The sequence below is a fragment of the Cavia porcellus genome, unplaced genomic scaffold (genome assembly GCF_034190915.1).
Source record: "Cavia porcellus strain 051 isolate PalLab524CR breed Dunkin Hartley unplaced genomic scaffold, mCavPor4.1 scaffold_50, whole genome shotgun sequence".
Taxonomy (NCBI): domain Eukaryota; kingdom Metazoa; phylum Chordata; class Mammalia; order Rodentia; family Caviidae; genus Cavia; species Cavia porcellus.
In genome coordinates, this window is record NW_026947533.1 from 2695108 (window position 1) to 2711777 (window position 16670).

The window sequence follows — 16670 nt, forward strand, 5'->3', positions numbered from 1 at the left end:
GTACAAGGGATTAACTGAAAATCATAAAACATATGCAATTGAGTAGAGCTCCACCTCAGATTTGTCATTTCTGGAATATTTGTGAAGAAATATTGACATCTAACTTCTGTATTGATTATTTCTTCAGGTCTCCTTGGGATTTTTAAAGTAAACTTAGATCTAAACTGTCTGAACAGTGATGCTTTTTCTATGCATTTAACAAAAACATGGATTGCTATATTTCTCACATTGTTAGTCCACATAGAATCTCTGCCCAGTGAGCTCTTTCAGATATGTAACAATGATCAAGTATGCTGAGAGTATTCCCATAACACATAGGATTTATCTCTTGTGTGAGTTTTTTCATGTATTTCACTTACAATCTGGCTGATGAAAGTGTCTCCACTTGCTTACATAGCAGTGGTTCTTCTCAGTTTGAATTCTTTCATGTGTTTTGCAATGACTATATGCAGTAAAAGCTTTGCCACATTGTTATATACATAGGCTTTCTTACCAGTGTGAACTCATTGATGTATTTTAAAAAATCCATATGTGGTGAAAGCTTTCCCACATTCTTCACATACACAGGGTTTCTTAACCAAGTAAATTTTATAATGTATTGGACAATGAGCATTTCTGCTGAAACCTTTCCCACATTCCTTACATATGTTAGTTTTCTGCCCAGTGTGAAGATTTTCATGCATTATGCAATATGTATGTGTGCTGAAACCATTCTCATGATGCTTATATACACTGGTTTTATATTGAATGTAAACTTTCATGTTTCTTACAATCTTCATGTGTTTTAAAAGCTTTCCCACATTGCTTACATACATATGGTTTCTCTCCAGTGTGAATTCTTTCATGAACCTTACAATTTGCACGTTTGTTAAAAGCTTTCCCACATTGCTTACATACATATGGTTTCTCTCCAGTGTGAATTCTTTCATGTTTCTTACAGTCTCCCCATGTGTTAAAAGCTTTCCCACATTGCTTACATACATAGGGTTTCTCTCCAGTATGAATTCTTTCATGAACCTTATAACTTACACGTGAGTTAAAAGCTTTCCCACATTGCTTACATACATATGGTTTCTCTCCAGTGTGAATTCTTTCATGAACCTTATAACTTGCACGTGAGTTAAAAGCTTTCCCACATTGCTTACATACATATGGTTTCTCTCCAGTATGAATTCTTTCATGAACCTTATAACTTGCACATGAGTTAAAAGCTTTCCCACATTGCTTACATACATATGGTTTCTCTCCAGTGTGAATTCTTTCATGTTCCTTACAACATCCAGGTCTGGTAAAAGCTTTCCCACATTGCTTACATACATAGGGTTTCTCTCCAGTGTGAATTCTTTCATGTTTCTTACAGTCTCCCCGTGTATTAAAAGCTTTCCCACATTGCTTACATACATATGGTTTCTCTCCAGTGTGAATTCTTTAATGTTCCTTACAATGTCCAAGTTGGGTGAAACCTTTTCCACATTGCTTACACACATAGGGTTTCTCTCCAGTGTGAACATTTTTATGTATTTGAAAATGAATTTTCCTGATAAAAGCTTTCCCACATTTCTTACATATATGCGATTTCTGCCCAGTGTGAATTTTTTCATGGATTACACAATAAGTACATGTGCTGAAAGCTTTCTCACAGTGCTTACATTCATAACGTTTTTCTCCAGATTGAAGACTTTCATGTACTTGACAATACGTATGTGTTGTAAAAGCTTTCCCACACTCCTTACATATGTAGGGTCTCTCTCCTCTGTGAATTATTTCGTGTTTCTTACAAATTCCATGTGTAGTAAAACCATTCCCGCATTGCTTGCATACATAGGGTTTCCCTCCACTGCAATATTTTTCATGGATCTGAACATTGTGGTGTGTTTCTGTTTCTTTCACATTCACATTACCTCCTGCAGTACAAAGGAAGACTTCTTTACACTGATTCCAAGATGTATGTCCATAAGATTTCCCTAGCTTGTCATTTCTGTAAAGAAAAAAAAAATCACATATAGGATTTATAAGCATATTACTAAGTTTTTCTTGGAGAGTTGAACAAAACTGCATTCTCACTGTTTGAATCTCCACTTCATATGTTTCACTTTTGTATTTCATAACTATTTCTATGAACAGCATATGTAATCATCATCTTGCGATTTCTTACTCTTTATTTTCACTTTGAAAGCAATATTGTTTCTACTTATTTTGTCTAATTTAATTTTCCTTATATTAAATTTAAAAAAAAGAAAAATTTACAGTGAAATGGGTCTCCATGTAATGACTGCATTAATATCAAGTTCTGTTTTTAATGGCTGCTAAGAAATTCTGACTATGAAGCAACAGAATAGCCTTGTAAGATATGTTGAAAACAACCATTCCCAAAAGACTGGTACACATTTGGAAATCTTAAAAATTGGTACTTTGAAATGCAGAATCTTTAGCTTCACTTTGGGCATGGGTACATATGTGTATCACATGCAGATTATTCTCATATGTTTCCCTATCACAATCTCCCTTCTGTCCTTAACCTGTAGTTCCCTTTTCCATACGGTCAGTCTTACTTTTCTCTAACAACTCTGTTTAATTTCATTCCACATTTTGTATTTTGGTTTCTCATCTAAAATAAACCCTGTGACCTTTTAGGTTTTATAGCTGAGCCATTTCACTGAATTGATGGGTGAAAGACCCATCTAATTCTTATGGAAAATGACATTATATTATTTATTTTTTGACATTATATAACACATTTTTTTCTTTTCTGGGCTGGGAATGAACACCAGGTATTAGCATAAATCTGTAGCTTTTTAAATATCTATTTTAAGAGATTTTCACTGAACATTAAGCTGTGAAGTTTGAACTTGAATTTGCCATTCTGCAAAATCTGATTTCTAGTGTGCTGGGTTTACAAGAATGCACAATCACAGAGAGTCTATTAACATTTTCCTTCTCCACAAATCCAGTGATAGATAGATATGCTTCAAAGCCTCATATGTTATAACTTGATCTGCTTTATATATGAGTAAGCATGTATCAGTATTTTATGCGGATTTTGAGATTTTATATCCAGGACAAGTTGAGAGGATCAATTTTTAGAGACAACTGCATACTGATATTCAAAATGAGTGCACTAACATTCCACCAGTCTACTAAGAATATTAATCAGAATCACTGATTGTCTAGAGCATGGCTTATAAACACGAGCACTCAGTTTTATTTCAAATTCTATTGCAATCTTAGCAATTGTTAGATAATGAATGTGTTGTATTCACATGTAAAAATGGGTAGAAAAACTGAAGGCAGAATGTCATAACTCAAAGTGTATGCCTTTCATACACATCTATATGCAATGTCATACATTTTCATGATTTAATTCCCTCATATATACACTAGCTTATACATCTTCAGAGAATATTACTGACATTAAATTGAATAGTGCCTCATTTATTTGGTGTTCATTTTTCTGCTGACTCACTAATTACTCAGGAACATTCCTCTCCTTGTGAGTGGGAATTACCTTAAGTATCTCCAGTAAATTTTGCCTCCTTTTTCAGCTTCCTGGATATCCCCAAGTCCTCCTGAATTGTAGACATAGAAATACCAGGACTCAGTTGAGTAATACATACAAATAGATTTTTGTTTAGATTTATGATATAATGTGTCCATGTCTGATCTATTTTTAAAAATATTTTCATATTCTTTTTAACGAAACATCACTAATGAGCAACAAACAATATTCTGACAGCATGAGTGACAAAAAGATTTCATCCTAACCAATTGCAGCCATGTTCCTAAAGATTTCACCCATCACATCTCTGTAGAGGTTCTTTTGGGATGGACTCAGCAAACTCCACTCCTCATTGCTGAAGTTCACAACCACATCCTCAAAGGTCACCACCTCCTAAAGGATCATACATGTATTTCTCAAAGGAAGGTTGAGACCCCAGGTTTGGGATATCTTAAATTCTCTCCTACAAATCTGAATCAAAAGCAAAGTGCGGTGGTGCATATCTATAATCCCAGCACTCAAAAGGCAGAGACAGGAAAGCATCAGTGAGGTCAGGGCAATTCTAGGCTCCATAGGGTGTTCAAATCCACCTGATATACATACAGAAAGCTTGTCTCAATAAAGCAAAACTAAACTAAACAAATAAAGCCAAACAAAACAGCTGAATGAAAACTGATTTGTTCAAATTTAAATCCATGTCTTGTCATTAATTTTCTGTCTATACACATTTTTGAAGACAGCAAATTTGATGCTAGATTGAAACTCACTGCTAATGTAACAGCCAAATAGGAGCACTGATTCTTGTGCTGAGTCATGGCAAGATTCCCTGTGCACTTTCTCTAAAGCAGAGCTCACAGTGAGAAGCCTGCAGGACCAGCAACCACAAAGCACAGAAGCAGATAAATATCTCATCAATTGACTGGGAAGCTAAGTAAGCACCTCCACTCCATGGTCAGTGGTGGTGGTTTGGCAGACTGCAGCCCTTCTAGGGGGAAAACCAACAGCAGCTCCTGAGATCCATGCCATGCTGGAATTTAGGACACTATGAAGCCAAGCAAGCACCACTTCTCCCTGGTAAGTGGTGGCAGTCTGGCAGACTGCGGCCCTTTCATGGGGAGAACCAGCAGCAACTTCTGAGATCCATGCCATGTTGGAACTTAGGACACTGGGAAGCCAAGCAAGTACCTCACCTCCCTGGTGAGCAGTGGCAGTATGGAAAACTGCAGCCCTTCCAGGGGGATAACCAGTAGTAGCTCCTAAGATCTGTGATATGTTGGAACTTAGGACGCTGTGAAACCAAACAACCAGCCTGTCTCCCTAATGAGCAATAGTGAACCTACTGATGCACCACCTAGAATCAAACATCCCACTTCCCTACCCCTCTTCTCCTGTCACCTACTGATGCACCACCTAGAATCAAACATCCCACTTCCCTACCCCTCTTCTCCTGAAAAATTTCTATTTAGGGCTTCTTATTTACACCACTTAGATATGTTCATTGTAGAGAATTTCCATGTTTAAACTGTCTATTAACACCCAAGCTACTAAACCAGCTCTTAATTCAGAGATGACACCTCTATTCCTTTCCATTCAGAAGGATATCACATGTATATATCCATGTAAATGCCTAAATTTTGGCATTTTTTGATGAGAATTTAACAGGTAGCCCTTTCTGGAATGGGCTAATGGGAACCAGAAATCTGAGTGCCTCCTGGGAAGTAGACCATAGCAAATAAGGGGGACTTCCTTCTACTATCTCTTTGAAGGAAAATGTTTTTATTATTGTTTCACTCTATTCTAATTAATGGTACTGCTCAATTCAATATTGTTTTGATAAGTTCTATAATGTTCTGTATTTCATCTCATTTTGATATATGTGATTAAAGAACAACTATTACAAAGATAACAAAATATACTGTGATACCTATTACTGTTATCCCAGTAACCTGTTGTGAAGTTGTGTACCAATTTCACTGTATGATCTTAGTTGACCTTATGCTGCCTTGTTCTATTGTATTTTACCAATTTCAAAATTAAATAAAAAATCTCATCAATCACTTTGATATACTACAGATGATGTCTCTTCAAATCTCATTTAGGCCAATGAGTACTTTGTTCTTAATATACTTAAGCAGCATTTTGAAACATGAATTTGGATTCATAGAACAAAACATAAATAACATCAAATATGGTATATAAATAATAACTCAAGTGTTAGGGAAAAACAGCTGTATTTTAAAAATATGTATATAAAATGAAACCAGGCCCAAGCTGTAAATTATACCTCACTGTCACCAAGTGATCACTTTCAAGTCAAATATAAGAAATATATCTTGGGATGCTGGTGAAGGATTTCTTCCTTGAATTTTGGGCTATCCTAAGTTACAGAGCTGTCTAAAATAGACAAACCCTGATTGAGACACCGAACAGACAAAGTGAAGCTTAAAAAGAGACTGCATAAGACACCTTTGGTTTGTTTTTAAAAAGTTATAGCCATACAATACTGAAAAATTCCAACAATATTCAACACTTTCTGAGAAACAATGTGGATCTCTTCCATACTACACAGAAAACACTTTCATAGTTGGGTATTGAGCTCAGTGGCATGAAGGACTGCCTGGAAAGCATAGGTCATGCGTTCGATCCTTGGTACAAAAAAATTGAAAATTTCACCTTCATGACACTGGGACATAATTAGAGATAATCAAATTAGATCTCAAGTATGGAATACAAAAATCATGTGTTGACAGGGATGTGGAGTACTGATTGTTGACAGCGCTGGTGTTGATCACCTCAATGAAGCAATCAGAACTTTACTTCATAATTACTCTAAGAACTACTTGACTTTCAGTGAAGACGCTCTCTGTTGTATGTCCTGCTATTTGCTGCCTGCATCCTGTCAGTCACTTCCACATCTTTTCCACACTCCTCTGATCCATCCAAACAGAAAACACTTCATGCCTAAGTATTGATATCACTGCAAAATTTCTATTTAGGGCTTCTCATTTACACCACTTAGATATGTTCATTGTAGAGAATTTCCATATTTAAACTGTCTATTAACACCCAAGCTACTAAACCAGCTCTTAATTCAGAGATGACACCTCTATTCCTTTCCATTCAGAAGGATATCACGTGTATATGTCCATGCAAATGCCTAAATTTTGGCATTTTTCGATGAGAATTTAACAGGTAGCCCTTCCTGCAATTTGTCCTTCACACATTTTTACCCTGTCCTTGATAATACTTTTATATTTGCTTCATTTTTCTCAGACTTCAAAACTCTATGGCTGTTTTCACAAACGTAGTCTGTGAGCATACCTAAATAAGTATGTTCAGAAATTATTTTGCAATGTTCAAGAATACACAGGTGTTCACCAATTGTTTAGGAAGCCTTTCTCCACTGAGGCACACTACTACATATCTCTGAATTCTCAGGACCTTTGTCACTACCTGTCATGAGGAAGAAATAGGAGAACATACTATAAATTTAGGAGATCACTATAAATACAAAAAAGCCCAAGTTTAAGTTGAGCCATTGTGGCTATGAGGCCCTGCATTAAATACATTAATAAACTCTAGACATTCCAGATCTGCTACTCTGTGGAAAGAGGGCATAGACCTAGCTCATTACTGCTCTACAAGCTACAAAAGCATCATAGTCAGGGTCTTCCCAAGCTCCTCCCAATGCCTAAGATGGTGGACTTACCAGGCTAGCAGTGAATTTCAAAGATGATACTTGAGTCTGCTGCTGTCATAGTGAAGCCAGGGTCCTGGCAACCCCAAATTACCCTTGCCAATGGCAAGAGGCAAAAGGGATAGTGAATGTCCCATGGCCAAAGCTTGAGGACCTCAGGAGCTGAAGCTAACTAAATACCTGAGGCTACAGACACCAGAACTACTCCTAAACACTTGTAACTGGTTTTGCCCAATCCATCCTATTTCTGGGCTCCTATCCACAACCTCACTATTCCATGGATCCAGGATCTCTCAGAATCTTTGCTAATCAGGCCACAGGACATCAAAAGTATTAAATGAGATTCAGCAAACATTTTGCTACCACTGTTGTACTCAGAACAGGTAAATCATGCTGAGACACCAGAACAGACAGAAGTCACAGCCAGAAGTCACAGCCAGCAATGGCCCACCTCACTGGACAGTTCATATAGCCTGCCCCTTTATCACTGATTGACTCCTGCTCTATTGCCGTCCTTCTGAGTCAAGAATAAACAGAGAAAGGAACCCCTCCCTGCAAGAGAGGATCTCAAATGATAGACTGTAGTGCAGAGACTTCTGGAGCTGCCATTCTTCTACAGTGGTGAACTCAGCTCGACAGAGGAGTGTTTGTATTGAAGAGCTTTACCTCAGACTTTTAATTTTTAAATCTATTTTATTTCAAGAAAAAAAGAACACATCAACTAAAAGTAAATTTCAAAACGTGTCAATCAGGGGGCAACAAAGGTATATACATTGCACATTGTCATCCCCAGATCTTTCACCCAGTGCACAAGACATCGGTACTCAATTTTCCAAACAGTACTGTTACAGGGACGTGAGTTACTTAAATACTATTGTCATGAGACTTGGCCATGCAGGAGACCAGATACCTTGCAACTATGGGGAATACTGACACCTCATGCTATGGGCCAAGGCTCAAGACAAATGATAAGCAAATTCATCCATATCCTAAGGATTGATACTCTAAATAGTTCCCTAGCACTCTGAGGAAGTCAGGAGTCACCATTTAAAGAAATGTATCCTTATCCTAAAGACTGACATTCTAAATAGTTCCTATCATCCTGAGGAACTCAGGAGTCACCCTCCCAAACCCCTAAGGGAAGAGTCACAGCTGCCTAAGAATGCCTGCTTTCTATGTGACTCCCTTCCCCCTTTGTTACCAATTTAATCAACTTTACCTGAACTTATAATCTTATTGGCTACCATTACTCTGTCCCATCTTATGCCCATCTGCATTGTGAGTTCTTAGTTTTCCCCACCTTAAACTCACTTCACCACATGAGTTTACGCTATAAAGGTCCCTAGAATGGACAGTGTTTGGCAACCTGCTCAGGATACCTTCTCTCTCTCAGGCAGCTTTTTTTCTCTCAATAAGTATATTCTTCTCTTAATCTCTGTTGTTCCTAAAATTCATTCTTGGACTTTACAGGACAAAAACCTAATATCAGACATAGTAGACAGGGAGATTCATTCCAGTATATCAATATCAGTATAAACTTTTCTCTTTCTTGAAGTCAGAGAAATCCAGTAGTTTGTATCACACATTGTTGATCTCACCATGCCATGGATATTTGCATTGAAGTCTTTTATCCCTGCCTTTAAGTGCTGCTTCTTTTTCTGAAACTGAACTGATCTGTAATTTTGGTTATGGTATTGACAATGCATTAAGGAATTGACTCAAAATATTTCTTATGAATGGTTTACCAACAGCCATGGAGGAAGACAGCAAAAATTCTTTGTTTTGATTTCTTCATTCAAACCAAAGGATGTATTTGAAAGAGCTTTGCCCTTCAAATAATTACAGGACCTCATGGTTGTAGTTCAAGGTGGAAGAATGTGAAATCAGGGATGCTTAGTCATAAGGCCACTTCCTCTTTTCTCCTTGAATACAACTTCCTCTTTCTTTCCAAGGGGCCTAAAGAAAATTCCCATCAGCTCCTAGCAAGACATCAATGTCCCCTCCAAGCACAACAGCCATTCAAAAGTCACATATACCCCATAACCCCATACTCAGTCAGGGAAAAAAAAAAACACAGCCAAACCCTTGGTGGCTGTGGGCTCCTCTCCACATTCTTTAAATAAAAGACCACTTTTACATTTCTTATATTCTGCTTCTCTATTGTGCTAATTTACCTCCTCAGTAATCTCAGTAATCTAACCCACTTTAAACCTGTCTCATCACATGATTTTATTCTGTAAAGTCTCTAGAAGAGACAGAGTCTTTTGCTACAGGCTCAGAATCCCTCCTGTTTTTCTCAGATAGAAGCTTTCCGATAGGATTTTTGGTGTAGTAAAGAAGAGAATACAAAGTCAAAATGGCCTTTATTCTAAGAATATGGGGAGAACCCCATGACCACTGGGGGGTCTTGCTTTTAATTCTGGAAGTATGTGGGCGGCATACATATAGTTTTTGACTTTGGTGGTGCTTAATTAAAGATGGCATTACTGGGTCTGGAGATTTAGCTCAGTGGCATAAGCGCCTGCCTTGCCAGCAGGTAGTCCTGAATTCAATCCCCGGTATGGATAAAAAGGAAAAAGACAAAAAAAATAAAAAAAAGATGGCATTGCTGATATGCAAGTAACTGATTGAGATTCTTTTCTGGTCACAGGTAAGTTGAATAGGGGAGAGGAAAGTGACTTCAAGGTAAAAGTCCCCTAGTTCCACCTCCCAATTCTAAAATATCCTATTTAGAGCAAAACACATTCACTTTCTATCTCTCAATAAATATATTCTGCTCTTCAACTCTGTTGTTCCTAAAATTCATTTTTGCACTTTAGAGAACACAAACTCATACCAGACATAGAAGTTCAAGAATTTCATTCCACTATATCATGGTATGGTTGCCTGTATTTCTAACTAACTCAGCTGCCTGTAACTTTAAGAATTGTTTATGAATTTCACTTGGGGTAATTGTAGCAAATAAATGTTCTTAATGGATATAGGGAAATATATCACTAAATTGAAAAAAAAATGATTATCACAGTTTTTCTAGCTAGCAACAGCCAACATTTTCAACTTTCAAGTATGTGGGAAAACAAAAAATAAAAACAACTCAGAAAATAGCAATCCTATTGAAGAGACCAAGAAAGCTCGTTCCATCTGCTGCTCCCCCTCCCCTTCTCCCTTCAAATCCAACTAGGTTAAGTTTTAACTTCCTAAAGGCCATAAAACAAAGGCCTGAGGTAATAGCTCCTGACATCCTGAGTCTTCCCTATCTGGTAGCCCCATCACAAATTGTGTTAATTGCATCAGATTGTATTAGATTGTACTGAAAGAGTTAACTTTACAGCTGCAACCCCCGAGCTATCTGTACAAAGCAAGAAGGGACTTTCCGTTGGTCATAAAACCACAGGATGTTCTGTTTCAGTGAGTTAGGCAAGATAAGTAACAGTTCCGGGAACACAGTGACCAGGCTAGAACCCCGGACACCATAGTTACCCAACCCTGGGCCCCTCCAATCAGCTTTTGCCAAGCCCTGCACCGTTCAAAACTAACCAATGCGATCTGCTTCTGTAACCCGCCTGCTTTGCGGTTTTCATCCTTAAAAACACCAGCCTTGCCCCAACTCAGGGTTCTCCATTTCCACCTGTTTGGAGGACCCCGTGTACACAGAATAATAAAAACCCCTTTGTTTTTACATGAGAGTGAGGCCCTTGGAGTCTTCCTTGCGACACCGGTCTAACACTATAGGGGACAGTACATCATTTACTGTAATTGGCATGTTATGTGCAGGTATTTCATAGACCACAAAGGAAATATTAAGCCTATTAATTAACAAGTATCAGTTTCAATAAATGTGCTCATAGCACTAAATCACTGACAACTGTGAATTTTTTTTTGTATGAGAGATTGAACTCATGTCCTTGTGCACTCCAGGCAGCTTCTTTTATCTCTGAATTCAACACCCAGAATCAACAACTTTAGATACTAAATATGACTATTAACAATGTTTAATTTGCCATTGACATATTTAGTTATAAATTTTATAAACCTACATTTTCGCAAATGAAAAGATTTTATTTCCTTGCAGTTTAAATTACTTTTGTTTATAGGTACCAGCGATCAAAGTTACAACCTAGCACTTTCCAGGCAGACGTTTCTGCCTGCTGAGCTTAAATCCCTGGCCTGTATTAATGAATAGTTTTAAATGTATAAACATCACTTTATTCATTCAAATACTATTGTGATTTTAGCAAAGGATGCCAATGTAGACAGAAATTGATATACAATCAGAGAAGAACTGGAACCTCAAAGAGTCAATGCAAAAAACTAAACACAACAATCACTGCTACAGGCACAGCTGAAGAAAGCCAGAACTGAAGGTGAAGATGCAGTGACAATGTCTACATGCTCCTGAAGAGAAAAACAATAGTTTGAAATGTACTGCAGTTTCCACCACCTGTTCCAGGAAGTCCTCATAGGCCTCAATTACCATACTCAAAGACCAGAACAACTGGACTATTGTTCCCACAAAATGCCTTGGCTCTTTCCACATACCTTTTCGGGCTGACTTGTTCCCCTGCTGAATAATATTAGTTAAGCAGCTATAAGCTTATAGGTTGATTGTAGTCTGAGACCCACACTGTACCCACATTGGGACTTTACTGTATAACTGTTCTCTGACAATAGGTCTGTGGCCAAAACACTGAAGACCACTCCAGAAAATTCAGGGCTATTCTTCTCTCTTTTTTTCTAAGAAAATTTTGGAACTTCTTTTGGTTTGTGGCTTCGTTTCTCAATGTTGTGAGCCATTAAACTTGGTGCATTTGACATCAAACAGGGCAGAATTATATTTTTCTTATTTAAATTTAAATATGAAATTCTGCTAAAGGCCATGTTCCAAAGGCTGGATTTCAAGCTGCTTGTTTGCCATGAGTTTAACATTTCCATGAACTTTTAGAAGTCCTCAGTCTAGTGAACTACAAATGTATTGGGGGAAGGAGGTCACTGTTGTGCTGTAGCGCAATAGGTGCCATTCCTAAATCTGTGTTTGTCACTGCCTCCTGGATGCCACTACATGGCCTTCCTTCTTCTGCAGCATCATTCAATAATTCCCATTTTGCATAAGTTAACTTTCACTCAGCTCCATAATTATTTTTTTAAATAGTCTTTCTGTCACCTTGTTTATTTTTTTCATTTTAGTTTTTTGATTTAAAGACATAGACTCACTTTGGAGTTCTGGCCAGCCTTGCAATCACTAGGTAGGTTGGCTCTTTGAATACATGGCCATTCTCCTGTTTCAACCTCTTCATCTCTAGGGAAAAGAGGTGGGCATTATAACACATGGCATTTGTCTTTTTTCTCCTTTCCTTTTCAATATTATTTTTCATTTCAGTGCCACTGTCATTTAATCCTGGTGTTTGCTTGTGTCAGTAAAGGTTTCTGCAGCTTGAGTTTAGTTTGTGAACAACAATATAGGAAGACAAGCAAACCAATTGAGAAATGTGAAATTTCATTAGCTGGTCTCAGGACCACTTGTATACAGAACCCCCATCCCCATTTCAGGATCTAAAGAAGAGGCTTTGAACTGGAAAGTTACAGACATTTTAAAAGATAGAATCACAAAAAGATCCTGTTGGAAATCATTGAGCTAGACTCTTATAATAATTTTTGGATGACAAATTTATTCTGCTTCTTTTGTTGAGCAGGTTAATTTTTTTCTTTGTGTATAGCTCATTTTGCTTTACTCCTTGGACTTCTACCCTGAGTGATTTTCCATTTTTCTGGGTGAAGTACAGGGCACTAGTTAAATGCAAAGCTCAACATGCCATCTACTATGCCAAGCTACAACACAGCTAAGTTACAAGCCTCAATATTTTCTAGGGTAAAAACACACATATCTATAATCCCAGCACTCCAGAAACTGAGGCAGGAGTGCTGCTTTGTGGTTAGGGCAACTCTGCACTCCATAAGGGGTTCAAATCTAGCTGATATACACAGAGAAAACCTGCCTCAATAAAACAAAGCTAAACTAAACAAATAAAACCAAAGAAAACAGTTGAATGGAGACTGATTTCTTCAAATCTTAATCCCATATCTTGGGGATTAATTTTTGTATATACATTTTTTGAGACAGCGATTTCATGCTATGTTGCAACTCACCACTACTGTAACAGCCAAATAGGAGCACTGATTCTTATGCTGAGTCACTGCAAGAGTTGGTGTGCATTGTCTCTAATGCAGAGCTCATAGTGAGAGCCTGCAGGACCAGCATCCATAAAGCACAGAGGCAGACAAGTATCTCATCCATCACTTTGATGGACTACAAATTATATCTCTTCAAATCTCAATTAGGCCACTGAGTCCTTTGTTCTTAATATACTTAAGCAGCATTTTGATATTTGAATTTGGTTTCATAGAACAAAACATAAATAACATCAAATATGGTACATAAATTATAACACAAATGTTCATGGAAAACTGCTGTATGTAAAAAATGTATAAACAATGAAAGCAGGTGCAAGCTTCAAATTATACCTCAGTGTCAACAAGTGATCACTTTCCACTCAGATATAAGAAATATATCTTGGGAGGCTGATGCAGGAGAACTGTCTTGAGTTTGGGGCTAGCCTAAGTTACAGAGCTGCCTGAAATAGAGAAACCCTGATGGAGACACCCCACAGACAATGTGAAACTTGGAAAATGACTGCATAAGACACCTTTGGTTTGCTTTAAAAAGTTATAGCCATACAATTAAGAAACATTCCACAATATTCAACATTTTCTGAGGAACAAGGTTGATATTATTCATAATATACAGAAAACACTTTCAGAGCTGGGTATTTAGCTAGCAGCTTGAAAACCTAACTTGCAAGCTTGAGAACATGAGTTCAATACTTGGTACAAAAAAAATTCAAATTTCACCTTCGTGATACTGAGTCATAATTCGAGATAATCAAAACTAGATTTCAAGTGAATAACACAGAATTCATGGGGTGACAGAGATGTGGAATACTGATTGTTACCAGAGCTGGTGTTATTCACCTTAAGGAAGATATCATGATTCAACTTTAACTTCATGCTTACCCTAAGTACTACCTGACTCAGTGAAGACCCTCTCTGTTGTATGTCCTGCTATTTGCACACTGTGTCCTGCTGGTCACTTCCACATCCTTTCCATGTTCCTCCGGTCCACCCTAAGCAGAAAACCCTTCATGCCTTAACTATTGATATACCTGCACAATTTCAATTTAGGGAATCTCTTTACACGAATTAGTAAAGTCCATTACAGGGCATTTCAATATTTAAACAATGTATATGATCAACCACACTATTAAAGCAGCTCTTAATTCAGAGATGACACCCATATTCCTTTCCATTCAGAAGGATATCACATGTATATGTTCATGCAACTTAGGCATGTTCCTACATTTAGGCATTTTCCAGTGAGAATTTAACAGGCAGGCCTTTCTGGAATTTGTCCTTAGCAAGCACACTTTACCCGGCCCTTGAGGACACTTTTATATCTGCTTCATTTTTCTCAAAATTGAAACTTCTATGGCTGTTCTCACAAATATAGTCTATGAGCACGTGTCACAAATTATGTTGAAAAATTATTTTCACTGTTATTTATCATACACAGGAGTTCACCAGGTGTTTGAAAAGCCTTCCTCCACCGAAGCACATCACTGCACATCTCTGAATTTTCATAATCTTTGCCAACACCTGTCATGGGGTTGGAAATGCGAGAACATATGATAAATTTAGGCAATCCCTATAAATACAAAAAATTACAAGTTTAAGAAGTGCCATTGTGGATATGAGGCCCTGCATTACAAACATTTATAAACTTTAGAACATCAAGGTTGCTGATCCCTGGAATGAGAGCAGAGACCAAGCTCAGTACTGATGCTCCAGCTCCAAAATGCATCAGAGTCAGGGGCTTCCCAAGCTCCTTCCTCTGCTCTCTATGGTGAAGTTGTCAGGGCAGTAGAAAATTTCAAAGATGATACTCCAGTCTGTTGCTATCAGAGTTAATTCAGGGCTCTGGGGACACAGAATCATCCTTGCTCCCAGCAGAAGAAAAAAGGGAAAGTGGACGACCCAAGACCAATGCTAGAAGACCTCTGGAGCTGAAGCTAACTAAATACCTGAGTCTACACACACCAGAACTACTTCTCACCACTTGTAACTGTCTTCTCCCAATTCCACCCTATTTCTGGGCTCCCATCCAAAGCCTCACCATTCTGTGGCTTAGAGGGTCTCCCAGGTTCTTTGCTAATCAGGCCACAGGACATCGAAACCAGTAAATGAGATCCAGCAACATTCTGCTCCCAGTTTTGTATTCCAAACAGGTACACAATTTCTATACACCGGAAGAGACCCAAGAGACCTCCTCCCACAGCTCGCCTGATTGGACATTTCATATAGCCCGCCTCTTCATCACTGATTGACTGCCGCTCTACTGCCCTCCTTCTAAGTCAAAAATAAACAGGGAATGGAACTCCTTCCTGCAAGAGAGGATCCCAAATGATAGACAGTAGTCAGAGACTTCTGAAGCTGGTTGTCTTCACCAGTGTTGATCTCAGCTACACAGAGGAATATGTGTACCAAAGTGCCTTACCTCAGGCTTTTCATTTCCAAATTTTCATTTCAAGGATAAAAAGAAAAAATAATCTAAAACTAAATTTCAAGACATGTGAATCAGGGGGCAACACTGGTATATACATTGCACACTGTCATCCCCAGATCACTAACCCAGAGCACAAGACATCTGTATTCAATTTTCCTAAAAATACTAACATGTGGAGCTGAATTAGTTAATTATGATTAGCAATGAGACAGGGCTAGGTCCTCCTAGCAGCCCATCCAGAAACCCAGATACCTTGCAACTATGGAGAAGATGGGCAAATCCTGCTATGGGCTAAGCCTCAAGACAGAAGATCAACAAACTCATCCATATCCTAAGGACTGATATTCTAAATAGTTCCCTAGCCCTCTGAGGAAGTCGGGAGTCACCATTCAAAGAAATTTATCCTTATCCTAAAGACTGACATTCTAAATAGTTCCTATCATTCTGATGAACTAAGGAGTTACCCTCCCAAACCCCTAAGGGAAGATTCACTGCTGATTAAGAATGTCTGCTTTCTATGTGACTCCATTCCCCCTTTGTTCTCAATTTAATCAACTTTACCTGAACTATTTATCTTATTGGCTACCATAGCTCTGTCCCATCTTATGCCCATCTGCATTGTGAGTTCCCAGTTTTCCCCACCTTCCACCAATCTCACCACATGATTTTACTCTAAAAGGCCTTGGAAAAGACAGTCTTTGCCAACCCAGTTAGGACGCATTTGCTTTCTCTCACACAGCTTTCTTTCTCCCAATAATTATATTATCTTGACTTCTCTTTTTTCTAAAATTCATTTTTTGACTTCAGACAACACAAACTCATCCCAGACATAGTAGACCTGGAGTTTCATTACCCTATAGCAA

At 38.0% G+C, this 16670-nt stretch overlaps 1 protein-coding gene across 1 annotated transcript; it reads right to left on the reverse strand.

Annotated features, from left to right (window-relative positions):
• Nucleotides 1-1306: 1306 nt before the first annotated feature.
• On the reverse strand, nt 1307-15535 carry LOC134475042 (zinc finger protein 431-like). Its single transcript, XM_063244408.1, has 4 exons — nt 15418-15535; nt 3763-3889; nt 3506-3566; nt 1307-1978 (listed from the first exon to the last, which is right to left on the reverse strand). Exons 1-4 carry the CDS (start codon nt 15418-15420, stop codon nt 1429-1431), a joined length of 741 nt encoding a protein of 246 aa, XP_063100478.1. The 5' UTR covers nt 15421-15535; the 3' UTR covers nt 1307-1428.
• Nucleotides 15536-16670: the final 1135 nt, after the last annotated feature.

What these genes read in the sequence shown, in the direction of transcription:
- LOC134475042 (XM_063244408.1), bottom strand. An exon ending in TAGGAACATGGCTGCAATTG is followed by an intron (nt 3,567 to 3,762) that starts GTTAGGATGAAA and finishes TCTACAATTCAG; the next exon opens with GAGGACTTGGGGATATCCAG. An exon ending in ATTTACTGGAGATACTTAAG is followed by an intron (nt 1,979 to 3,505) that starts GTAATTCCCACT and finishes TTTTCTTTACAG; the next exon opens with AAATGACAAGCTAGGGAAAT.